We start from the raw sequence: 24,999 nt of genomic DNA on the forward strand, positions 1-24,999 counted from the left end.
ATTTAGCTCCAACTAGCTACATCTGGGAGATTGTAGTAGGTGCTGACATGGAACATTGGGAGACTAAGGGTAGGCATGTCATTTTACCGGGGTTTAAACACAAACTGAATGGAATCATCCCCAGCGTGTTAACTTTACAGTATGCAAGGACATGAGCTATTTGTGAAATATTTCTATATGGTCTGCAATGTGATATATTTTTGGAAGGCTATGTATGTATGTCTCTGTGTGTGTGTGTTTGCGTGCGTGTGCAAGTGTGCGAGTGCATGGTATTATGAGTCCTTTGGAGCTTGTCGAGTGCAGTTTAAACATTAGAAACATCAATATGTTTTGACCTTATTTAACAACTACGATTTGTATTTAAATAAATATGTGCATACACGTCGTAGTCTTGCTTTCAATCTGCCAGGAAAAGGAAAGTAAACAATCAAGTTTGATAGTGACTAAACACAAAGTAGAAAAAAGAAGCAAAAAAACCCCAACACACCCAGCAGCACCAAGACCCAGAAAACAAGACCACATACACACCGTGACAGTTTTATTCTGACACATGACGTAATTTACATATACTTACGTGTTACGTCAGTGTAGCATTAATAATTTTCTTGAAGTGAGTTGGGGATGGATTTTTGTAAAATTTAACAGACAAATTTGAAGTTATCTCTAATATGAGCACATGTTTTCAGTTTTCCGACCACTATTTAACTAATGACATCACATTTATCAACTTCATCTTAAAGGGTTCACTGTACACATGTTGATTAAAATTATTCATGCCACACTAGATTAACATGTAAGTCAATGGACACTGCGTCAAGCGTCAAACTGGTACGGACCTGTAGGCCGTATCCAGAGTCAAAAGCACACATGGGCCGGACAGCAGATTTGGCAACCCTGGAACCTGACTGCCAGTGTGGTTGACCAATCACAACCATCGTTTTGAGAACAGGACGTCTCCCAGCTTGATACTGATAGCTTCATGATTTATTCAAGAACTGGCTTTCATGACGTCGTTTTGACACCAGTATTAACACCGTATCGATGTGATGATGTACTGAACCAACAAACAGAATATTTAAACCGAAATATACGCGAAAAAGTACCACCAATGTAGATTTCACGATGGCAGTTCCTTTTATGTGAAAAGGACCGTCCATTAATGGACGGCGACCTTGTTTGTTTTCCAGTTTTATTTTCCATTATTTTACTTTTTGTACGGAATGGGGGAAGCGGGAAAAGTATCGGTAATTAGCAAAGGGGTCTTAAGGGTATCCAACTTGTCCAGTGCTATTTTCTTTACCACATCAAACCAAACCCAAAACATCAACTCATTGCAGAAAATTACGAAGATGCTCGTATATTCCCGATAGACGGATCAAGGCACATTAGAGCATGGTCTACGACTCGTAGACACACGTGTAATGGCCCACATCCACACGCCCTCCAAAATTAAACCTACGTCCAGACCTAAAATTTCTTCTCTTTGGGAAACACCACTGAAAGAAGAACGAGAATGTACAAATCACGCTATTCGGATTCAAAAGACATCGACAAATCATAATTGTCACTTCAGAATGATCCAAACATCGTTTTACTGTTCCCTAGTGTCACCAAGAAGATAGTTTGTAAGAGGTAATGATGCAGATACCATCAGTTGAGCATGGTACATAGCCAATAACCAGCATCTATATGTCAAGAACAGACGCCATGCTCTGTCTGAACACTCCATCAAGCCATACAGAATCCTGATGATAAGAGAGTCTGTCGTTAAAGTTGTGGGGTTGCTTGATGTTATTCCTGATTAATAGCACCAGCCTCATTCTGGCTTAATGGACTAGTTAAATATAGAGACCATTTCATTTAGTCCGTAATGAATGATGCTATTCCTGTGCGGACCATTATATCATACTCTAAAACGCAGTTATTCTGCGGTCTTTGCTATGCCTTGCCAACATGGGACATTGCTATGTGTACTTTGTATATACCTGCTGATACGCCATCCGTAACGACAATTACTCTGCCAGTAGAATAGATAGAATGACCAATACTGACTATTTTGAATATCTTATAAATTACTTTATTAATGAACAAGTTAACACAGTTACATAGTTAGCTTTGTATTGAAATTAAACTAACACAGAAATGAAACTACACACCTGGTTAATATACTGAAAACTGTTTTGATTGTGAGTTTCAAATACAACACCTTTAAACCACACACACATGGATTTACGGTAACCAGCTCAATGTTGTGCTTCACGTTCTTTGCCCAACAAAGACGATTCAGTCGATGTTGACGAGTTCCGAAATGGCCCGAAATAGCCAACACGTCCGAATGCCGACATCGCGCAGTCGTTTTGTCACCGTGTTCCTCTTAGTGTGGTGTTCTTACGATGCTGATGTTGCCGTCACTGTCACCAACTAGAAGATAGAAAATGAGCAGGTGATGGTCTAGCAGGGTGGTCACTGTAAGTCTTCTGCTACTGGTGGATGTCAGATGTCTGGCCCGTCTCATTTCTGTGATGGTCCGTCTTAGACCGTCTAACGTTCTGGCAATATGCTGTTCGAGTCACCTACATTGTATCTGCAACATTCCACAGGCTAGTACCTGCTCGAACGAGACGATACGAGATTCGAGATTCATTTGCCCAGTGTCTAAACCAAAGGCCATCGTCACTGACATTTCTTTCTGCTAAATGAAAGAATATCGTTATGTCTACACTCACTGCTGTAAATCGAAACATTGCCATTGAACGTCTGGAGGCTGGTGAGTCTTCATCTGTTGTTGCACGCCAATGTTAACCAAAGTACCATCAGTCGTTTATGCGACCGACATCAACAAACCAATTCTATGCAAGATCGCCCTCGAAGTAGTGAACCTCGGATTACAACTGCAGCGCATTAGAAGTACATCCGGGCACTTCGTTAGCGGAAACGTTCCCAATAACGTTCAATTTTGGAATCTACGACACTGGCGACATGCATGGTCCTGTGACCAATCACGCTTTATACTTCAGTGTCGTGATGGAAGAGTAAGTGTCCATTAACGTCGACATGGACGCTATATCCAGAATTGTGTCGCCCAGGTTGACCGATATGTAGGTTGAAGTGTCATGATTTGCGGACAACGTTGAAGACAACTGAGAACGGACGCCTTCATTCTTTTAACCTTTTATGAACTTGATATGTAAACAGACATCAGATCTCTTATGCAGTGAAGTTATATTCTGCTGTATATTAAATTCTTGAAATTGCAAGTATGCGGGTTTTTTTGGGAAAGGTATATTTGCAATGGCAGCGTTTTTCTGTTGAATGGAACTAATATATGTTCCGATTCTTAAAAAAGCAACATTTTTTTTAAAAAAAACGTATTCAATCAACCGGATGTTTTTTAAGATCTGTTGCTATATTTCACTTGTCATATATAATTTTACAGCAGACGTTCTTTCGGTCGTTTCTATTATTAGGTTGTCTGAAAACAAATTTTACAAAAAGTGTTTTCGTAGTGACTATTTCCGGACAATAAAGATCACACTATAACGGCGGGGGACACCAGAAACGGGCTTCACACATTGTACCCATGTGGGGAATCGAAACCTGGTCTTCAGCCATTTGTGCTTTCCCATATTGCTGGAATATTGCTGGAATGTTGCGTAAAACCAAAGTCACTCACTCATTCCATTCCAGCTAGTAGGATCTCTCCCTCAGGGTCCTGGTACAATTATATTTAATATCAATGACATACTAACCCACGTTGTAACACCAGTTGTTCAACTTGTACACCGGATAACTTCTTTGAGAGGCATTTAAAAGTTGGGGTAGTAAAAAGGGATGACAATATATGCATGAACATACTCTATATTGCCATGAGAGCGCTTTTGTGTAGGTTCCAACACCGTTATCAAGCAAGAAGTTGTTCATATATCGTCATCCTTCCTTGTACACCGGAAGCGGAACAAGGTGAGATCCTCAGCTTCATTAGAGGTTCAATAGATTGTGCAAAAATCTGTCCTGCGTGAACAGCCCTAAACAGTATTTACACAGGTGTAATCCGATTAGAGTCTGAATGTCATGTGTCCACTTCTCTAATCCCACGTTCGACTTTACACGGACAAGTCAATACTAGAAGATACCCATATACAGAAGCATTGAGCTCTGTGTAATTTTGTCTCCATAAATATGTGTTTAAATCTTCGCAGTAATAACATGATTGTTTTTCATATAAAAGCTAATCGATGAAGTTATAACAGCAAAGGAGATTTATTCAAAGGGGATTGCATCAAATACGTGCAGGTTAAAGAAATAAGTGCAGAAGGTTAAAGTAAGGAACAAAGCAATATTAATGTTTTCATCAAGAACGTTTGTGCTGGGAATGGTTTTACTCTAAATGCCTGTACTCTTTGGTTCTCTGCATAACTCTAAAAATGCTAATGTATTGGTCAAAGTAAGTTAGGGATATTGGTATTTTTATAATTGATATTTTGGCGGGTGTCTAAACCGGCACTCACTGGGGTAGAAGAAATTTTCCAATGTGCCGGACTGAATAACCGGTGATAAAAGTACAAGCCCCGGATGGGACTGAGATTTTATACCAGTGTTGACAACTTGCCAGATTGAGCAGACGCCCGTTTTGACATCTTTCACAGTTATCCTTCCAGTACTTGCAATCTTAACGCTTCAACACTGACTTCCAGTACATCTGGGTCGGTGAGGTAGCCCACATGAAGCGGATCGTAACGGCAGTGGGTACAATGTGTGAAGCGTCTTGTGTTCTCTCTCGTAATATTGCCGTAATATGGCTAGATGTAACGTAGAGTCATATTCACTAACTCAAATACACCCATTACTTGGAGTATTATGCACTACTAATACCTTCACTGTCAGTGTTTCTTCTACTAACTGATTGAAGCGCTATGGTTTTTTTCCCACTGTTTGTAATATTTTAATTTGTAAAACTTGTACTTTTACTTCCAATTCCTGCACCATAATCGTTTTTTCCTAGGCTTACACCATTTAAGGACGACACAACATACGCCCCTGGTGCAATTGCATGCATTGCGGTCCCTGTACTTTTGCACTAAGTAAAATTTTATGATTTTTCTTTTTTTTCAGTTGGAGAGATGAACAATTGTTGTGTCCGGTTAGAGCGGAAGCATACGTGATCCATCTCATAGTTCAGTTGAAATGGTAATATGAAAGGAAGAAAATTATTTTTTGTTGACATTCACAAATGGTAAAAAAACACTAACCAACCACTTCCCCTCACTAAACCACACAGCGGGCCGTCAATGAGGTTAGGGCTGTCCAGAGTGTGCTTTGTGAGACTTCTAATACCTTCCTACGACCTGGCGACTGTCCTCATGGACATGATCCAGAATGGCAGTAATGTCGCCAATTAACAGATGACAGTTCCCAAAGGACAACCCTTCAGCAGTGCCAGAGACATAACTGCTAGTTTATGTCTACAAGGCTTAGACCATGGCACAAAGATTTGGAAGGGGAATGCATATTCGTTCCCACTGATGTCTAGGCATACTGGATGCTAGCATCATCTTACCTGCTGATGATGCAGGTAGAACCAAATATGACTTGAGGTCCCTCGGGGTCTCAGACATCACAGGAAGCTTGATTCGAGGCATTAACAAGCGCCAAAATTAATAGTGTCATGCCCATCTTTTGTGTCCTTTGACTTTGCACATTCAAACATTGGTGTAGAGACGAATATGTGCTCCTTCAGTTTTATATACTGTTTGGTCTTTTAAGGAAATACTATACTACTATATATATACATATATCATCTTAGCTTTGAAGGGCATTCAGAAGCGTAATAGTAAAGAAAAGCAAGGTTTATGGAGTTCATCTGATTTATTGTAAATAACATGACGTTTCGGAGTGCATGCTTGATCCATCATCAGGCTTTCCTTACACAATTCATATTTAGGCGACGGGGTAATACTGTGGTTAAAGCTGTTGCTTGTCACGCCGAAGACTCTTTTTGTATTCCTAATGCAGGGACAATATTAGTTGGTTATATACCTTCGTTGTTTGTTCCTTGAGTCTTACTGAGCACCTAAATGTTAATTTTAAATTGTTTTACAAAACTGTTTGTAGCCATTCCTAGGTTTTGCAGGCGACAATAAAAAGAGATTTAGAGTTGTCTCCCTTCCATCGAATTGTATTCCGAAAACATCGGTAATTTTTGTACATCATATGCGATTCAGTGTTATTCGGGATTAAGAATTACTGCCACGAAGTACCAAATAAGTATGGCATTCCCACCGGGGTACATAGAAAATGTTATTCGCTTGTGAGCAGGTACAATATAAGTTGTTCACTGATAACGAGGGGTCCATGGGCTCATGTACCCTCGAGGTTTGTTTATGTTCCCCTCGCCCGCAGGGCAACATACACAAAACTCGAGGGTACATGAGCCCATGGCCCCCGAGGGACCAGTGAACAACGTATTTATCTTACCGAACACCTGGATTTTATTGTTGAACTGTTTGAAGCACTTCTGTTGAATGTGAGGCGAATCGCCATTTTGCAGACGACACAATGTAAACAGATTTAGAGTTATCTCCCTTCCATCGATTTTCAATCGCAAAACATCGGTAATTTCCGTGCTTCATACGTGATTCAATGTTATTCCAGACAAAGAAGTACTACCATGAAGCACCAGAAGAATTCGGAATTCCCAGCGGTGTACATTGAAAATAATACATCGCCTGTAAGCGGAGTACATTGAAAATAATAGAATAGCGCTTAGCCAATCATTTATTTGTGAGCCAAGATAGTGAAAATAGTAGAAGAGCCAATGAATAAACGACATTTATGAGTGAGGCAAGATAATGTGTGATGTCCATTTCCGGTGCCTATCACCACTATATTGCAGGAATATGGGAAAGGGGGCTGAATGCCCAATTCATCTGTTTTGCCAAACAAATACCAAAAAATTGCACAAAGTACGGACTGATGAAATTGCTGACTGGTCAGAATTCTGAGCTTCTGGGTTCTTGTGAAGGTCCTCGGCCAGCATGACATGGAGTATAGGTTGTTATGTTGGGCACTTTCAAATTATCACACTTCCGCTTCCTGTTGCATCAAAAGGTAGACTGCTCTAAAGGAAGCAAGCACTTTCACGAAGCAACATGTACTGAGGTTTACCTTCACTCCCATTCTTTAAAACTGCACTAAGGTTTCTTTAGTAACTTACGATCACTTTAGTGCTTTGTGAAAGGATGCCCAGGGGGATAAAACCAAACAATTGTGACTAATCATATCAGCAGCACTTTTATGAAATTCGTTAATAAAAAAAACTCCCAAAACCCCCCAAAACGAGTCAACCCAGACAACGAGTCTGACCACAAATCTCGTTAGTCGCCTCTTACGACAAACATGAGTTACTGAATATCAATTCACCCAGATCTTCTCGGGTCGAAATGCAGAAATATACAATTTGTTAAAGGTTTGAGTTTTGAGGATTTATTGATATCATCCTCATCATATGATAGGACTACATCAGAAATCCCCCCCAGGTTCTGGGATCAGGTCAGTACTAAACTCATAGTTCAAGCCTTTATTCAAGAATGATAAAATAAGGTGTTTGGCGTGATTATCATTTCTACTAAAATCATACCCGGAATTGGTGATATGCCACTGTTCAGATTTTCTTGGGCGTCCATAATGACGATTCCAGGTAGTGCGAATAATGGATTTCCACATCAGTGTTTCTGTAAAATCACTGGCCTCGATCTAGCTGGGAACCGATGACATGTGTCAACCAAGTCAGCGAACCTGACCACCCGATCCCATTAGTCACCTTTTAAGACGAGCATGAGTTAATGAGGACCTGTTGTAATCCGGGTCTTCACGGACCCAACTGGAATGTAGCATCGCGATTAGAATCTACATCCGTATATGAAAGCTACCGGCCTGTCGTATCACAAAGAACGTTACCTTTACTTTTCAAGGAACGACTCTCCCACCAAAATGTTCCCATTTTTTTCAGTCGAAGATGTCTTGCTTCCCTTATAGCTCATGCACGATTGCTTGTGCATATTTACACTAAAGAGTGAAACGTACAGAATTATTAAAGTTAAAGTGATCACCTTCCCGAAAAGCATCAGTGAATGAGTTAGAAATCGGATAATATATTGGACTGGAAGAATACAGCTGATATTTATGAAATACGTGTCTTGTGTGCATATCTCTAACACCAGCTGTTTACTGATAAGTCAACCCCCACAGTATGAACTCTTACTCCCTGAGGTAATATATACAGTAAAACCTTCATTTGTGTGTTTTAATATTTTTAAAGGCTATTTGCCTAATCAATAGAAATGATTTCCAAAATAAACTAATAAAACGAGTAGTGTTTGCCTGAATATTTCCATTCGAAATTCTGCATTAGTTTGACTGACGGTAATAGGGGACTGAAATATAGACAGTGGGAATATTCAGCTCAAACGACACCTTAAGAAATTTGTGTCCTGTTTTTAATACAGTATTGACGTTTCTAAATGTCACGGAAGAGTTATAAAGAAGTGTAATGGTGAAGAATGTCGACGTCAAACTGTAAGTGATCACAAAAAAAATGAGAATGCTTTTTAACAGATGTTATTTATAGTGACCATACTGATCTTGTCCCTAGACAAGAGGGTTTAATCATCAATGCACATCTCAAAAACACATTCATAATGGAGTCATAGATGGTTTAGTAGTAAAAGTTTTCGCCCATGACTACAATGAGCCGGGTTTAATTCCTTATGTGTTTCAACAAGTATGGTGGCATGGTGGGCGAGCTGGCTAAGGCTACAGGCTAGTGATCCAGCGAGGTTGAGGTTTCGGGATCGAGCCCACCTGTGACCGGGTGTAAAAACCTTGGAGTCAACTTTGTGTGCAGACTCTTTCAGTGTTGTCACAACCCTAGTGTACAGTACACAACCCTGTGCACTTAAAAGAACCCACGAATCCGTTGGTATATGACCAGATGGTGGCCACATGAACACGTGCATACACCTAGTTGCGGGTAAAGCAACGTGCAGTAAACTTGGACAAAGTGCTGTGACTATGTGTCCCAGTCCACCCAGCTGTCAATTGGGTATCTCGTTAGGATGAGAGAGCCACAATAAACTCGGTGCGCCTAGTGGCAGCAAGAGTTGTATACTCCCCAGGGAGTTGAGATTGAAATACGATGTCCTGTTGAGATTGACATCAGGTGATCGAGGGAAAAATACCAGCGCCTTGAGCATGCACTAGTGCGTGGATATGTGCTCTATATAAATATCCAATCTATCTATCTACAAGTATAGCTTCTGAGGTATCTCCCCCGGTATGAGATGTAAGAATATGTCACTATCGAAACCAGCGTGAAATACTCACCGGCATAAAATACTTGTTTTCCAGTACTTTCTGGACCACATTTTCCCAGGCCATCTTCAACTATCAACCTCTTCATTGGTTCTTTTTCCAACAAATCATTTTGATCTAACACCAGAGAATAAGCCATCAGCCACTTTAGGCACGTGCCTACACTTCATGTTTTCGGCACGTGCCTACACTTCATGTTTTCGGCAATGTATTTGGCATGCTGTGAATTTATTTTTGTGAGTGTAGACTCCCTTGCTAAGAACAGTTGCTAATGTTCATTCTACTTTGATGTCAACATGATGTCGAGCACTTGACAAACAATTGACAAGTGTTTTGAGATTTCATCATACTGATGAGCCTGCTCATCAGCCAGAGGAAAATGAAGTATGCGTTCAAGAGTCCCATTCCCCATCATATTCAGATCCGGACAAATATGGAAATGGTTTGTTTGATCAGCAACTGAAAGATTTCCTCAAATCGATATGGCAATATTGTCATCCAATTATGTTAAATTTTCAATGAATGTATGAACATTTCGGTAATATTTTTAGGACATACAGTGTAGATCTCTAGAGCATATTGTCTATTTGATTTAGATAAAGTTGCTCAAATATATCCAGCAAAATTTGCGGCTTAAAATTTCGAACCTCTGTCCTTTCAGTATCAGGGTGGGTGTTTGCACAACGCGCACTCGCTCATTCATTTGTGCCTACACTTCATTGTTTTACCTGAGTACGGTCGTGGCCAGTCACTGATCTCGCCACTGAAAAAGGAACCGCGCCATGACCTTTACCAGAACACACACAAAACTACCTTCGCAATACGTAATGACCTCTCAGTTGTATTCCCGACGGTCAGTCAATCACATTCTTATCAGTTCAATCAAAATATATTTAAACTTAGGTTCTAAACATGTAAAAAAAATTGTCTCCTGTCTCCACGTTCATAGAACGTGACACGTGCTCTGGAAACCCCTTGCTCTAACTCTGAATTTACCGAGCTGTAATCCTATTAGCAGAACAGGCCCGTCTGTGAGGACTAACACGGGCAATTCCATTGATTGCAGGAAATGTAGTGCTGGTATGGTAGAAAAATCTATTGCAGATTTGTAAATTAGACTCCTGGAGCAAAACTGAGAGGATAAGTTATATAAACTCATGGTTCCAAATGATCTTGTACTGTTGCCCTACCATCATACACAGCCCGTCAAGGTCCCGGGTAGAATAGGCCTTCAGTAACCCATGCTTGCCATAAAAGACGACTATGCTTGTCGTAAGAGGCGACTAACGGAATCGGGTGGTCAGGCTCGCTGACTTGGTTGACACATGTCATCGGTTCCCAATTAGGCAGATCGATGCTCATGTGGTCGATAACTGGATTGTCTGGTCCAGACTCAATTATTTACAGTCCACCGCCATAAAGCTGGAATATTGCTGAGTGCGGCGTTAAACTAAACTCACTCACTCACTCACCATCATACACTGGGATTGTCTTCTACAGACGATTAGTTTCCCAGCGAAAACGATTACGATTAAACTAACGGTTATGCCCAATGCCATTAAGATTGATTATCTTTCCTTGATAATCCATACTTGGTTCTGTAGGAATTTTGATCGGCTTCCCATTGTAGAGAAAGTATGTTACGTCTGAATCAAAGACTGAAAAAAACCCTATGGAATCTAACAAAGACCACATCATCTGCCTTGTTCGTTATGAAAAATACACAATTCTTCATGAATCAGCTAGTGCAATGATGTTATGGAACGAGGATTCAAATAACATTCATAAATTAAACTAAACGCAAACTAACAACTTTGAAATGGACAATAGAAACTAAAGAATATTGGTTTTCATCTGTCAATATTTGCTTTTGCGTTGAAACATTTTCCTCTTTGTCTTGTTTATGAGGATGATGCTAGAAGCGTCATAAAAAGACATCATGCATTCTTCTTTATACCCAGTCAGACCCAGTGTCACAAACCTTTGAAATAGGCGTCATTTCAATGTATTCAAGGCATTAAAAAATCCCTAAGTGGTCGGATGACAATTCAGAGTAGTCGCTAGTATTGTGTCTAAGAAGATCCGAATTTAACAGAATTGCTGTACAATTATCTTCACCATAGACGCTGATGTTGGCAAGAGATGATGCTTGAGCATGATGTCCTTCTAGCACCCCAATAAAATGCGACAGTAAGCAAACATAAATCAGTGTTAATGACATGTATACTTCATGGTGTGACGAGAGTAAGATTCTCGCGAGAGCGATAAGAGTCTTGCGAGAACGGTGCTTTTCTGGCAAGACGCCGTAAAGTACGTAGACATCTGGTATTTACGATGTCACAGGCAGGGAAGGGATCTTTTATTTCTTGTAGGGTTTAATCTAATAAGACTTATTGTAAAGTTGCTGTTTTTCGTCTGAATAAAAGTCTTGTCAGGTCTGGTGAATAACAGAGCTTGTGTCTCAATAATCTATGGAAAAGCAGAAGACGCTGTTGCTGATGCAGTGATGTATCTGTTGACACAAAAGGGCCAGACTGACTCAACAAAATAGAACAAGCAGCGTGTTCCGTTTCAAAATAAAATTCACCGTCTTCTTTTTTAGTAGCTCTTGGAGTAGAAGATGGCTCACTTCATCTGCAGTATTATTCGTGCTTATTTAAAATCGAAAAACGAAACTGATCATGATAGTCAGGTGGACATGTAACTTTAAACCTTTTTATTTTTAGAAGGCCAAGAAAAACGTTTTGGGCACAAAAGAAGTATTGAAAGCCATTAGATCACCGTTGCACAATGACAACAGATCTTGTTTCTTGACAAATCGTTTTTGAAGACTGAAACGGGTCGTCTGTAATATTAAATCACATAAAGTAAAAAATCGATTGAATCATATTTGCAGAGAACTGAAAGTGTAAATAGATGAGGGAAGCAGTAACCACTGTAAAAAAAGCCGTTAAATACAAAACGTTTTTCCCTTCAATTCAACACTGCTTTCGATAGCGAAACACTTAACGTGTTGGAACACACTGGAGTCTGGAGGTGACTTGAAATTTGAAAAAAGACCAAAAACATATTACCTACTGGTCTTTGTGATGCTCATGGACGTTGATGACTAGATGACTAGATGACTAGATGACTAGACTCTGCAAGTCTGACTCTTGAGACTTCACAGACCTCGTACGGTTGGTAAAACGAGCTGTGTCTCCTTTGGCAGGTGGATTGCAAGTACGTCTGACTGCATGAGATACGCTCATGGAGCGCGTTCAGTATACAGCGACATGGTAGCATCTGTCGGTATTCTTCTGACCTCTGAAATATGCACGTGCAGTACAGTCCGTTTGATTCCATTTGAGACCGATGAATTGCTCACTAACACAAAATCTAATAATTGCAACAAAACCAAATTTTGCACAGCCACATGAAATCGACAGACTAACTCTGATGATGTGTCTCATAATTTGGGACACCCCAATAAAAAAGTTGTTCAACAAACGATCATCTTTTTCTTGTCACCTCTTGCTAATTTGTACGAGGGGGGCCTCTTGCTGGTAGAACAGCCAGGTAATCAACAAGCGTGTGATGTGAAGATGGGGCCATCTCAAAAGCCGTTATCTGGTTACCACTTGGGATGTTCAATGGGAGTCAGTGTTGCCACACAATGGACAGTAGATACTTGTCAATAAAAGTTAGAATATTAAAGTCATCGAATACATAACGTACGGAAATCTACTTTCATTGAAATGTACAGGGATTCGATTAAAACTGAACAATAGTTTTTGGCTCAGGAGAATCAGAATCAACGCTACAGCGCCCTAATCGTAACGGTGTGAACATAGCATACCATTACCTCAATATCTACATGACTGTACAGAACGTTCAGCTTTTAAATTCTTACTTCAGATTAGACTATGAGTCATAACAAGAAATCCATTGAAATGTCTTTCATGTAACTCTACACTTCATTATCTCTTAGTGTCTGTTTTCAATAACATTCAATGCCTTGCGCTTTGAAAAAAAAGGAAAATAGCGCATTCCAAGCATGCTATTATAATTCTTGCTTGAAGTCATAGACTCTCGTCCATTGAGACTGCTTAGATAGAGTGACTTCCCTTTGTTAGTGTTGACATGATGTCTGAGACTGAAAAGACCTGGGTGCTGTTGTACACAACAACCACAGCGCTAAGACGACCTTAAGTCTAGTTTAAGTTACAAGGTTTAGGGCTAATGCTCACCTATGTCCAAAGGCAAGCTGACCTTGAACCTGAACTGTGAGAGAAAAACAATACAATCTTTATCATTACTGCAAGCCGTGTGCTACAGATTTGTTGCAACCAATAGTGAGTTTATTTTTACGCCGCCTTTAGCAACATTACAGCAAATCGCGGCGGGGTACACCAGAAATGGGCTTCACACAGTATACTCACTGAGGAATCGAACCCGGGTCTTCGGCGTGACTGGCGAACGCTTTAACCACCGCCCCTAATATGAAACAACACCGTGAGGACACACCTTACGGTATCCTGACCAGCCAATCCACTTTAATGTCTCTGACGACAATGATCGTCTGATCGGAGTTCCATCGCATCTGTAACACATATATACTGCTAATGATTATTCAATATATATAAAGGTCAATTCAAATGTGACCCAACCTTCTCTTGACCTCCATGGCCAGTAAAAGTCAGATTTTTTTGTAAACATCGTTCGTTAAACACCACGAGACTCTCAGCAGTGATAAAATGTATCTATTTCAGATCTGCTGGAATAGAGAACATATTTGATTATTCGGTTGAGAATGAAGAATACCGACAAGGGAATACTTGAAACAAGCGAACTGAGTACAGGAGGGCAGCTGTTTCCCTTTTGAGTTTTGGATGAGCACTAATGAATAGTGTGCATCAATAAAGGCCCTGAACAGCTATCTTCCATACTGTAAACGGTTGCAAGGGGAGGATTGGATTCTTAACAAAAGGAAAAAAAACTGACAAAAAGGAAGAAAACCTCTGAATCAAGTGGAAACTTGAGATCTTGTACCGTGGGGCAAATCTTGAAATATGAGCCGTCCACACTGAAGATTAAAACCAGAGAAAGATAGCTATGAGTTAAAACTTACGTCCAGGGTAGTTTCAATTTCGTGACCGTTTATATCATGACTGTGATAATGATGATGCAAAGACTACCAGCATTTGCCGCTACCGTCGGCACCACCGTCGGTATCATCAGCATCACCATCATAATCGCCATCACCACAACGTCAACAGCTTAGACAACATCGGCCAACACCATCCCTCCTACCAAATCACTCCTATCCCTCCTACAACATCACAGCTTTTACAGCGTTCCTCGTCTCAAAAGTGAATCAATACATTACACAGTTTCCATAAATGACGTTTTTGTTAGGTAATATATTAGGAGATGGTGCTCAACGTTTCAATGAGTTATTATATGTGGGTCAAAGCTTGGAAGAAGTAATCTGGAATCCTGGTCCGTCACATTTATTGGTCTTACCGACTAAACTACCTTCCGAGACAGGCTGTCATGATCAGAAGATTTGAGAAATGAGTGGTATTACCCGGCAGGAAGATGGCATCTGTGGAGGTGTCTGTGATTACTAAACACGGCTCTGATGGATCGGTGTTGAAGTTGAATCTGTTGCCGTGAGGAGAAAATAGACTTCTTCCTCTATTTCCAGACTGATGGAGAATCATTGGGTGTTCATCAGAAACCTGTTAAACGCGTGTTGCTACTATAGCCTTGGTGTTATATTAAACTAGCATAACTCCTTGTCAGAGTTTGGGATTTTTTTCCATTTTCAAATTTCAGGGAATACTTCAGTGAGACGTTTACCAAACAACAGCATTTTCATTCTGGTCCTGGGTATTATCCAACCGCACCACGACTTGAGCGATCCGTTCAAAGTCAAATGACGTTAACGTCAGGTTTCGGTCACTTTGCAATTGTATATTTTGCTGCATGCAATTGTACATTTCGCTCATAGTGGCTGCATTCAATTGAATATTGGACGAAAACAAACAATCCTTATTCATGACGTCTATGTTCTGGTTGTAATGTCAGTTCAGTGGCTAAGGATGAAAATGAATAGTTGCCGGACTAAAGCATAGCAAGTGCTGAAGAATATCATCATAAAACATATTTTTTCGGACCCAACCCAAAGCTGTATATTATCATGATGTTCCCTAGCACTTTTCTATAAAGTGTACAAGTTGGATATCCAAGCAAGAACTATAAATTCAAGAAGACCTAATCCATGCGACAATTACAGCTCTTTAGTTGGCTGTTGATGCTCTTTGAATTCACCGATATGTTCATCAGCCAGAGAAGACCAGTTGCCATCTATTTCCCAATTGGTTACTTGGCTAGTTATTGTTTGGGGACGTGTGTGTGTGTGTGTGTGTGTGTGTGTGTGTGTGTGTGTGTGTGTGTGTGTGTGTGTGTGTGTGTGTGTTAGCACCGTATAAATTCCACGTTGAATGGTGTACTTTGTCATTTGTCAACTTCACGATTTTACCGTTATAATAGCAAATTCTAATATTTGACGTGAGGTCCATCGTCGACGAGGACGGTTGTAAATAGCGTTGGCTGATTACAAACATTGAGTTTCATTCATATCGAGCTATCTGTTGAAACTTCACTCACTCTTCACTCACTCACACTTCACTCTTTTCATATAAAAGGAAAAGCAGTCTGGTAGAGACTTATGAACTATTTGCCCCTTCAGTTTTGAAATTTTCACCAGCTTATGGAGGCGAAAGTGTTAACTTTCAAGATTATAATTACTAATCTTGCTGTCTCGACCAGACAATCCAGTGACCAACAACATGAACATCGATCTGGGCAACTGGGAACCGATGACATGCGTCAACCAAGTCCGCGAAACTGACCACCCGATCCCGTTAGTCGCCTCTTACGACAAACATAGTCGCCTTTTATGGCAAGCATGGGTTGCTGAAGGCCTATTCTAACTCGGACCTTCACGGGTCTGCTGTCAGGCATAATTGATGGAAGTGGAATGAAGAACTCCCTACTTTATACCAAAGAACACCACTTGCATACTGTAATAGAGCTGGCAACATTCCATCTATGTGGGGACTAAAGGTTTGTTCAAAAAGAGGAAATGTTCCAGAAACAAACTAAAAAATACCTCTTTTTTCGAAAACATTGAAAATGATTAAATATGTGCTCTGGACGTGTGTTTTGAACTTCATCGTGCGTACTTTCTTTCGCACAGCTGTAAAAAATATGTTTGCTTTGAAGGTATGATTTGGAACAACAATCCCTTGGGAAAGGCTCGGAACATTATTTCAATTATAAGTTTCATCAGCTTAATGAGGGTTGAACATGACCGAAGTGATACACATTGGCCGTTCGTGTCATGAGTAACAAGACACGTTGTTGGGACACGATGACATTCAAATGCAGCCTCACACAGTGTTATATTTAATGAGCTCGAACAAGAGGAAAGAGTGAGTGGGTACAATTTTGCTCAAATATACTTCAAGCAACATCCTGCCAGGGGACACCAAATATTGTTTTTTTGTGTGGGGAATCCATCATGGTTTCTCGGTATAATAATACTACCCCTCGTCCGCTTCCGCATTTATTTATCAGCGTTTTCACTCCTTCTATCTATTGCGATTTTTTTAAACAAATATGTGCGTGAAGTAGAGTTACATTTCACCAGAAATCATTAATTTTGAAAATACGACCCATGTTCAATGAGGGCGGGCTGAACATATGGGTGATTTACATGGCAGCGCTCTTTATTACCCAAGGGCATTGATTTTCGTCATTACAAGTCACCTTTAAAAAAGAAAATGCAAATTTAATCGGCGAAAGAACTGATTTTTAATTGCTAATTCCGTTCAGTACCGTGCGTATTTACAAGAAATGAGAGATAATCAATAACAGAAAATTGTATATGTGTTTTGTTTTTTTTGTAAGATCTTAGGTTTTTTTTTATCGAACCTTATCAGTCGTCATGGTGTATTGAGCGAATTGATTGTCTCTATATATGGCTGGTTCTCTTTGAGGATCATCGGTTACAGATTTTATGATCTTCTTGCCGTTAATATGTTTCAAAGAAATTTAGAAATCAACATCAGAAACTGATATAATTCATTTTTATTGTTGTTAATTTGTTTTAAAGTAAGAAAAGTTTCAAATTTCTCAGTAACCAAAGAGTTTGCTCTGTGGCCTGAGATACCTCAGTTTCTTTCCAACAATAAGCACTCGCTGACACACTTAAGGGACACAGCTCTTTCGGTGAATATCGATGTGCTTTAGAGCTAAGTAATACTTTGATTGAATGAATTACGCATTGAATAGATGAGCTGGGTTATAATCAGTATTTCTGCTGTATCACCCCATGCTGCCTAACCGAATGGAAATCCAAACTGAAGCAGTTCAAACACAGTGGCATAGTTTGTGGTTACAAATAACAGACTAAGTATTATCATCAGCTGAATCTGAGATTGAAGTCGAATATATCAGTAAGCGACATGTCTCTTCCATAGTCGTGAGAAATCTTTGCTGAAGAAATAGAAAAAATGCACGTCTCATGTCAAGTTTATTTAATGAAACTGGTCAAAACATTACATATGCAATCACATCTAACTGTTAAATAGTTACAATATCAGCATCTTGTATCCTTTCCTTCAAGACGTCCCGCAACATCTTGCACAACGCATGGGTCACCCTTGACCCTCAGTCAGCTCCAGAACGGAATAGCTCTATAGCAGTGGCGTCGTGGAATCGCTTATGAGGCTGACCGCATTTTAGCTTTGTTTTTTTTTCGATAGGTCCTTCTGACCATGCATGGGTGCACCCGTTCCTAATTATAAGCACCGTATTGGCATTCACCGGATGAATGGTTAACCTTTGCCTTGTAAAACAAGGTCTGTTCTTGAAGACAAATCGATGTCATGCGGGATTGGTTATGCATCACATACAGAAATACATGTGGCTGGGGAGGATTGTGTCAGTCACGTACACCTGATGGCGTGGCTGGTTGAGGTGGCAACATCTGAACACCAGATTCATTGTATTGCACAAGTACATTGTAGCCTCAATAGCAATGACCTTCATAAAGATAAATATTGCTGACTGTAGCATTAAACAAACGATGACTTCATTGTGTCACACACTATAGGTTCAAAATTGTTTACTGCAAACATTAATCAGAATGCTTAACTTCTGTTTTTTCTCTGTTGTCATTATAGATATGCAGATCTCGTAATGACGTATATATAAGTTGAAATTAACAAATAACATACTTTTAAACAAACTTTGTGGACATCTGGGGTCTGTTTCGCTGAGTCATAAATACATGGTTATGATGTAATCCATATCATTTAATGGACACCTTGCAAGAGAATTCTAAAGATTATCTGTGGCTTTGATTTGATTAAACATGTACGTTGTTTACCCTAAGTTCTTCGTACTGAAATTAGTCTGGTGCCATTCCTCTGTACAGAATAGGGTTTTCACTGGAGGACTCATTTCTTACAAAATTATAACTTCCTTTGGGGCATTGCTTAAGAATTATTCCTAATAGAGAGGAATCCTGAGTCGTATTTACAGAAATGTAATTAATTTAGAGTCTGAATGTCTTCAGTCCACTTCTCTAATCCCCGGCCAGACAAGCCAATACTAGTCAATACTGATCAACATTTACAGAAGCAATGGGCTCTGTGTAATTTCGTCTGAATAGTACATACCTTAAAATCAGAGCTTACATGAAATTGATCAGGATATATTAGGGGGTTGATGAAAGTCATTTGAGTAGAGTTGTTTCAGTAGGCGATAAAAGGATGTTGCTGTTATTTAACGCCGCACTCAGCAATATTCCTGCGGTATGGCGAGCAATAAAATATGAACATGAAGAAATGTAGAACGGACTTTATATGTTTAATATTTCATAATTTATATTACTTGTATTCTTAACATTTTTACTCTCACAACTCGTTTCCGAAGTTAAAGGTCACATGCAACGTAAAACACAACTTTGCAGATTCTGATACCTTTTGTTATGCACTTACAGAAACAAATCATCAAAATGCCAATTCGAACTATAAAGTTGAAAATAACGCGATGAAAAAAAAGCCCGCGAAATCAGAGTTCAAACGATTCACTAAATTTCCGGAAAAAGTGGTTTCAACATATGTGCTGCGCTGCGCCCATAAGGCATGCACAGTGAATAGCTTCTCGGAGCTTGAAGCAGTATGCATGCCCGGTGTATGAGGTCGTGAGCAGTAGTCTAATCTTGGTTGTGTACACAAACAAGTAAATAATCTATTCGTTACATAAAAAAGCTTCTTGATTGTGGTAAGCAGTCTCTACCAAAGAGAAAGATCAATGTCTGGTTTATTGACACCTATATGTCTGACTGTTTGTCTGCTCATGACAATATGCAATACACAGTTTCAATAATTGACGACATGCAATTTGAACTTAATACCTATCAGGCTAGACGCCATAAACAAAACAAATTCATTTATGACTCGTGTACCCGAGTCTTGTCTCTGCCACATAATGTAATTAGGCAGGTACTTGTACACATGACATGTTTTTATGTCTGTGGATTGCAAACAAACTCCATCCATTTTTTCTCGGATGACTGGATCTGACTGAAACTGGTGCAAACTCTTGTCAGTTTCACGTCCTGCTTTGTACTTGGACGAATGACAGTTTCCAGCCACGCTGTAGTTCACCATCTCTTGTGAGATGATTTTTGATTGGATCGAACACAAATTCAGAGAACATGTATTTACAAAACCCAACATCACTATATACGTTCTTTATGGATAACACCTGCTTCTTTTGTATATGATTTTGTCTGACAATGGTATATGAATCCAATATTGAAACGACGCATCAAGTACAATAAATGAAGTTGTTATCCATAAAGAATCTTACTTTCTTGTGACTCGCCATATTTCTAACATGCCCATCAAACAGGTCATCTTTCTGTACACACAATGAGCCCTCAGCGTATCAGCAAATGAACCAGCCAATCACAAGCCGTCGTTACACTTGAGTGCACCCTACCCGCTATGACTGGGTTCGGTCTCCCGAGGGCTTCATTTCGAGGGAAGTAAGCCCAAGTACAAAATATTGTACTTTTGAATCGCGATTGTACGCTTCTAATTTTGTTTATTTGGGGGTTTTTTTAAAGCAGAAGTGTATATTATATGTCATGAATAAGTGATAATTGTGTTTTAATTATAATTGATTTCTTTTGGTTGCATGTGACCTTTAAACCAATACTTAAATCAATCCGTCAAAGAACCTAAACCAACCAGCTAAAAAGAGATTTGGTATAATTAACTAAGAAATCTGCCCAAACCATTACAGGGGAATTACAATGACAGTTCGAAACTATAGTCCACATCCGGTCTCCCCTGGGGTGATACTGCTGAAATGTTACGACAAAGCGGTGTTAAACTAAACTCACTCACTCACTCACTCACTCACTCACTCACTCGTACAGTGGCAATATGAATACAGTAGAATTTGATGTTAATGCAGTGATCATAATTCTAGTATAGTCAGCAAATGGCATAATTGAACAGTGTTCGGGCTTCAAAAATAGATCAAGGCTAAAAACCCAAGGTGAGAAGAGATCCTCCAGCTTGCTGCCCGTTATAGTAAGAAAATCGTCTAGAACTTTCTCTAATCGTAGAAGTACAAAGAGGCGTCTTTCTCTATTTCTAACCAGCCCCTTACTGAATCTTCTTCAATAGAATTACCCTGCCAATAGCACTGCCACAGAACTCTATTGAGACTGTAACTGAGACGTGAAGAGTATCAAATATTTGTACTCTCACTACCTTCATTAATGCAACGTGTACACTAACTTGATGAAGTCTTGTACACTACTTGTACAAGTAACTTTTACTGTCACTGCCTGTACAAGTAATACATTGTACTTTTACTCTGACGACTAGTACTCCCAACGCGTTTGCTTCCAAAATTTTGCACCATAATTATTTCCAGTGCTTGCGAAGGCAACATATACAGAAACACTTGGTGTCATCCAACACATTTCAGCAACTGTACTTTTTTCATAATGTTTTGCCTTATTCATTCGTTTTCACACCATGTTAACGACCCTTCCCTCAGTGGCCCCGAACACGTAAGTGTTCCAACACAGGCCCCTCTTAATCCAATCAGCTTACTTACCAACTGTGTTGGACTAATTAGGGAGGTGTGATGCCCTGAAAGACCTCTCAAACAACAAAAAATTAGTTTTTCGGATCATTTACATCATTCATGGCTTTACATTTACATATCAACACATCCTCACTTTGAGTGGGGAGTACAGACGTCATATCACAAGCATCACACATCAAAACACATGTTCACCTGAGCAATGACCCATAAGCTAACCAACAGCAAGCCTTGTCCCTCTCGCACATATTCAAGTCCAAGCTGGTAAATCCGATTGTTCACTCCTACAACACGTCGACGTTTATCTGATTGATGTCCACTTTCAAGTTGGAGAAAACGTGCCATGAGGTTTGAATGTTCTTCTTTGAAGAGTGGGATCAATTCATAAATGTTCAGGCGTGGTTTCAATACCCATTTTAATAGTCATCTGTTATATCCATTGCAGTTTTGGTTTTTATTTTATTTTATTTATTTTTTCTGGGAGTCTCACATCGGAAGTGGCACCAAAAGGAGATATGTCCAGAGACCCAAGTCTTGCACCAAAAGGAGATATGTTCAGAGACCCAAGTCTTGCACCGAAAGGAGATATGTTCAGAGACCCAAGTCTTGCACCGAAAGGAGATATGTCCAGAGACCCAAGTCTTGCACCAAAAGGAGATATGTCCAGAGACCCAAGTCTTGCACCAAAAGGAGATATGTCCAGAGACCCAAGTCTTGCACCGAAAGGAGATATGTCCAGAGACCCAAGTCTTGCACCAAAAGGAGATATGTCCAGAGACCCAAGTCTTGCACCAAAAGGAGATATGTCCAGAGACCCAAGTCTTGCACCGAAAGGAGATATGTCCAGAGACCCAAGTCTTGCACCGAAAGGAGATATGTCCAGAGACCCAAGTCTTGCACCGAAAGGAGATATGTCCAGAGACCCAAGTCTTGCACCGAAAGGAGATATGTCCAGAGACCCAAGTCTTGCACCGAAAGGAGATATGTCCAGAGACCCAAGTCTTGCACCGAAAGGAGATATGTCCAGAGACCCAAGTCTTGCACCGAAAGGAGATATGTCCAGAGACCCAAGTCTTGCACCGAAAGGAGATATGTCCAGAGACCCAAGTCTTCCACCGAAAGGAGATATGTCCAGAGACCCAAGTCTTGCACCAAAAGGAGATATGTTCAGAGACCCAAGTCTTGCACCGAAAGGAGATATGTCCAGAGACCCAAGTCTTGCACCAAAAGGAGATATGTCCAGAGACCCAAGTCTTGCACCGAAAGGAGATATGTCCAGAGACCCAAGTCTTGCACCGAAAGGAGATATGTCCAGAGACCCAAGTCTTGCACCGAAAGGAGATATGTCCAGAGACCCAAGTCTTGCACCGAAAGGAGATATGTCCAGAGACCCAAGTCTTGCACCAAAAGGAGATATGTCCAGAGACCCAAGTCTTGCACCAAAAGGAGATATGTCCAGAGACCCAAGTCTTGCACCGAAAGGAGATATGTCCAGAGACCCAAGTCTTGCACCGAAAGGAGATATGTCCAGAGACCCAAGTCTTGCACCGAAAGGAGATATGTCCAGAGACCCAAGTCTTGCACCGAAAGGAGATATGTCCAGAGACCCAAGTCTTGCACCGAAAGGAGATATGTCCAGAGACCCAAGTCTTGCACCGAAAGGAGATATGTCCAGAGACCCAAGTCTTGCACCGAAAGGAGATATGTCCAGAGACCCAAGTCTTGCACCGAAAGGAGATATGTCCAGAGACCCAAGTCTTGCACCGAAAGGAGATATGTCCAGAGACCCAAGTCTTGCACCGAAAGGAGATATGTCCAGAGACCCAAGTCTTGCACCGAAAGGAGATATGTCCAGAGACCCAAGTCTTGCACCGAAAGGAGATATGTCCAGAGACCCAAGTCTTGCACCGAAAGGAGATATGTCCAGAGACCCAAGTCTTGCACCGAAAGGAGATATGTCCAGAGACCCAAGTCTTGCACCAAAAGGAGATATGTCCAGAGACCCAAGTCTTGCACCGAAAGGAGATATGTCCAGAGACCCAAGTCTTGCACCGAAAGGAGATATGTCCAGAGACCCAAGTCTTGCACCGAAAGGAGATATGTCCAGAGACCCAAGTCTTGCACCGAAAGGAGATATGTCCAGAGACCCAAGTCTTGCACCAAAAGGAGATATGTCCCGAGACCCAAGTCTTGCACCGAAAGGAGATATGTCCAGAGACCCAAGTCTTGCACCGAAAGGAGATATGTCCAGAGACCCAAGTCTTGCACCGAAAGGAGATATGTCCAGAGACCCAAGTCTTGCACCGAAAGGAGATATGTCCAGAGACCCAAGTCTTGCACCGAAAGGAGATATGTCCAGAGACCCAAGTCTTGCACCGAAAGGAGATATGTCCAGAGACCCAAGTCTTGCACCGAAAGGAGATATGTCCAGAGACCCAAGTCTTGCACCGAAAGGAGATATGTCCAGAGACCCAAGTCTTGCACCGAAAGGAGATATGTCCAGAGACCCAAGTCTTGCACCGAAAGGAGATGTGTCCAGAGACCCAAGTCTTGCACCGAAAGGAGATATGTCCAGAGACCCAAGTCTTGCACCAAAAGGAGATATGTCCAGAGACCCAAGTCTTGCACCAAAAGGAGATATGTCCAGAGACCCAAGTCTTGCACCAAAAGGAGATATGTCCAGAGACCCAAGTCTTGCACCGAAAGGAGATATGTCCAGAGACCCAAGTCTTGCACCAAAAGGAGATATGTCCAGAGACCCAAGTCTTGCACCGAAAGGAGATATGTCCAGAGACCCAAGTCTTGCACCAAAAGGAGATATGTCCAGAGACCCAAGTCTTGCACCAAAAGGAGATATGTCCAGAGACCCAAGTCTTGCACCAAAAGGAGATATGTCCAGAGACCCAAGTCTTGCACCGAAAGGAGATCAGCAGAAAATGAAACGACCAGGTCATATGCTGAGATTTGTGATGTTGGTAAAAAGGCAAGTCCAATAAACCTTCGTAACCAGCGACGAACATTGTCTGTAGATTTCTCACTTGATTCGTGGGCACTGGCAAGTCCTAGCTCTTGTATCTTTCTCGACGGTGCTTGACCGAAATGGAACAGGCATCCTGTCACAGTTGTGTTCGGCAGCTGTGATCTTACAACATTGTGCACAGCTTCTTCAAAGGCCACAATAATGGTGTTGGGCGCAAATGACATACCAAGAGATTCAGATTTTGTTCAAATCGAATGGATGAGGCGATGATATGTAGAACTCTTCTTGTCTGGCAAAAAACTGAACAACTCAGTGAAAGATTCATTAGAAGTGAATTTGGCATACACCGTCCATTAGGACAAACATCAACCCGACTGTGACTTGGAGATTCATCATACCTTCCTACGACATGGAACTGTCTTCACTGACTTGATCCAGAATAGAAGTAACACGTTTTACAGATG

The 24,999-nt window shown here is 40.7% G+C and overlaps 1 protein-coding gene across 1 annotated transcript; it reads left to right on the top strand.

The window, feature by feature from the left end:
* Positions 1-22,070: 22,070 nt before the first annotated feature.
* On the top strand, positions 22,071-24,551 carry LOC137275391 (uncharacterized). The gene has a single exon (XM_067808168.1). It carries the CDS (start codon positions 22,071-22,073, stop codon positions 24,549-24,551), a length of 2,481 nt encoding a protein of 826 aa, XP_067664269.1.
* Positions 24,552-24,999: the final 448 nt, after the last annotated feature.

The sequence above is a fragment of the Haliotis asinina genome, chromosome 1 (assembly GCF_037392515.1).
Source record: "Haliotis asinina isolate JCU_RB_2024 chromosome 1, JCU_Hal_asi_v2, whole genome shotgun sequence".
Classification (NCBI taxonomy): Eukaryota; Metazoa; Mollusca; class Gastropoda; order Lepetellida; family Haliotidae; genus Haliotis; species Haliotis asinina.

What these genes read in the sequence shown, in the direction of transcription:
- LOC137275391 (XM_067808168.1), top strand. Translation starts at nt 22,071, where the DNA reads ATGTCCAGAGACCCAAGTCTTGCACCAAAAGGAGATATGTTCAGAGAC.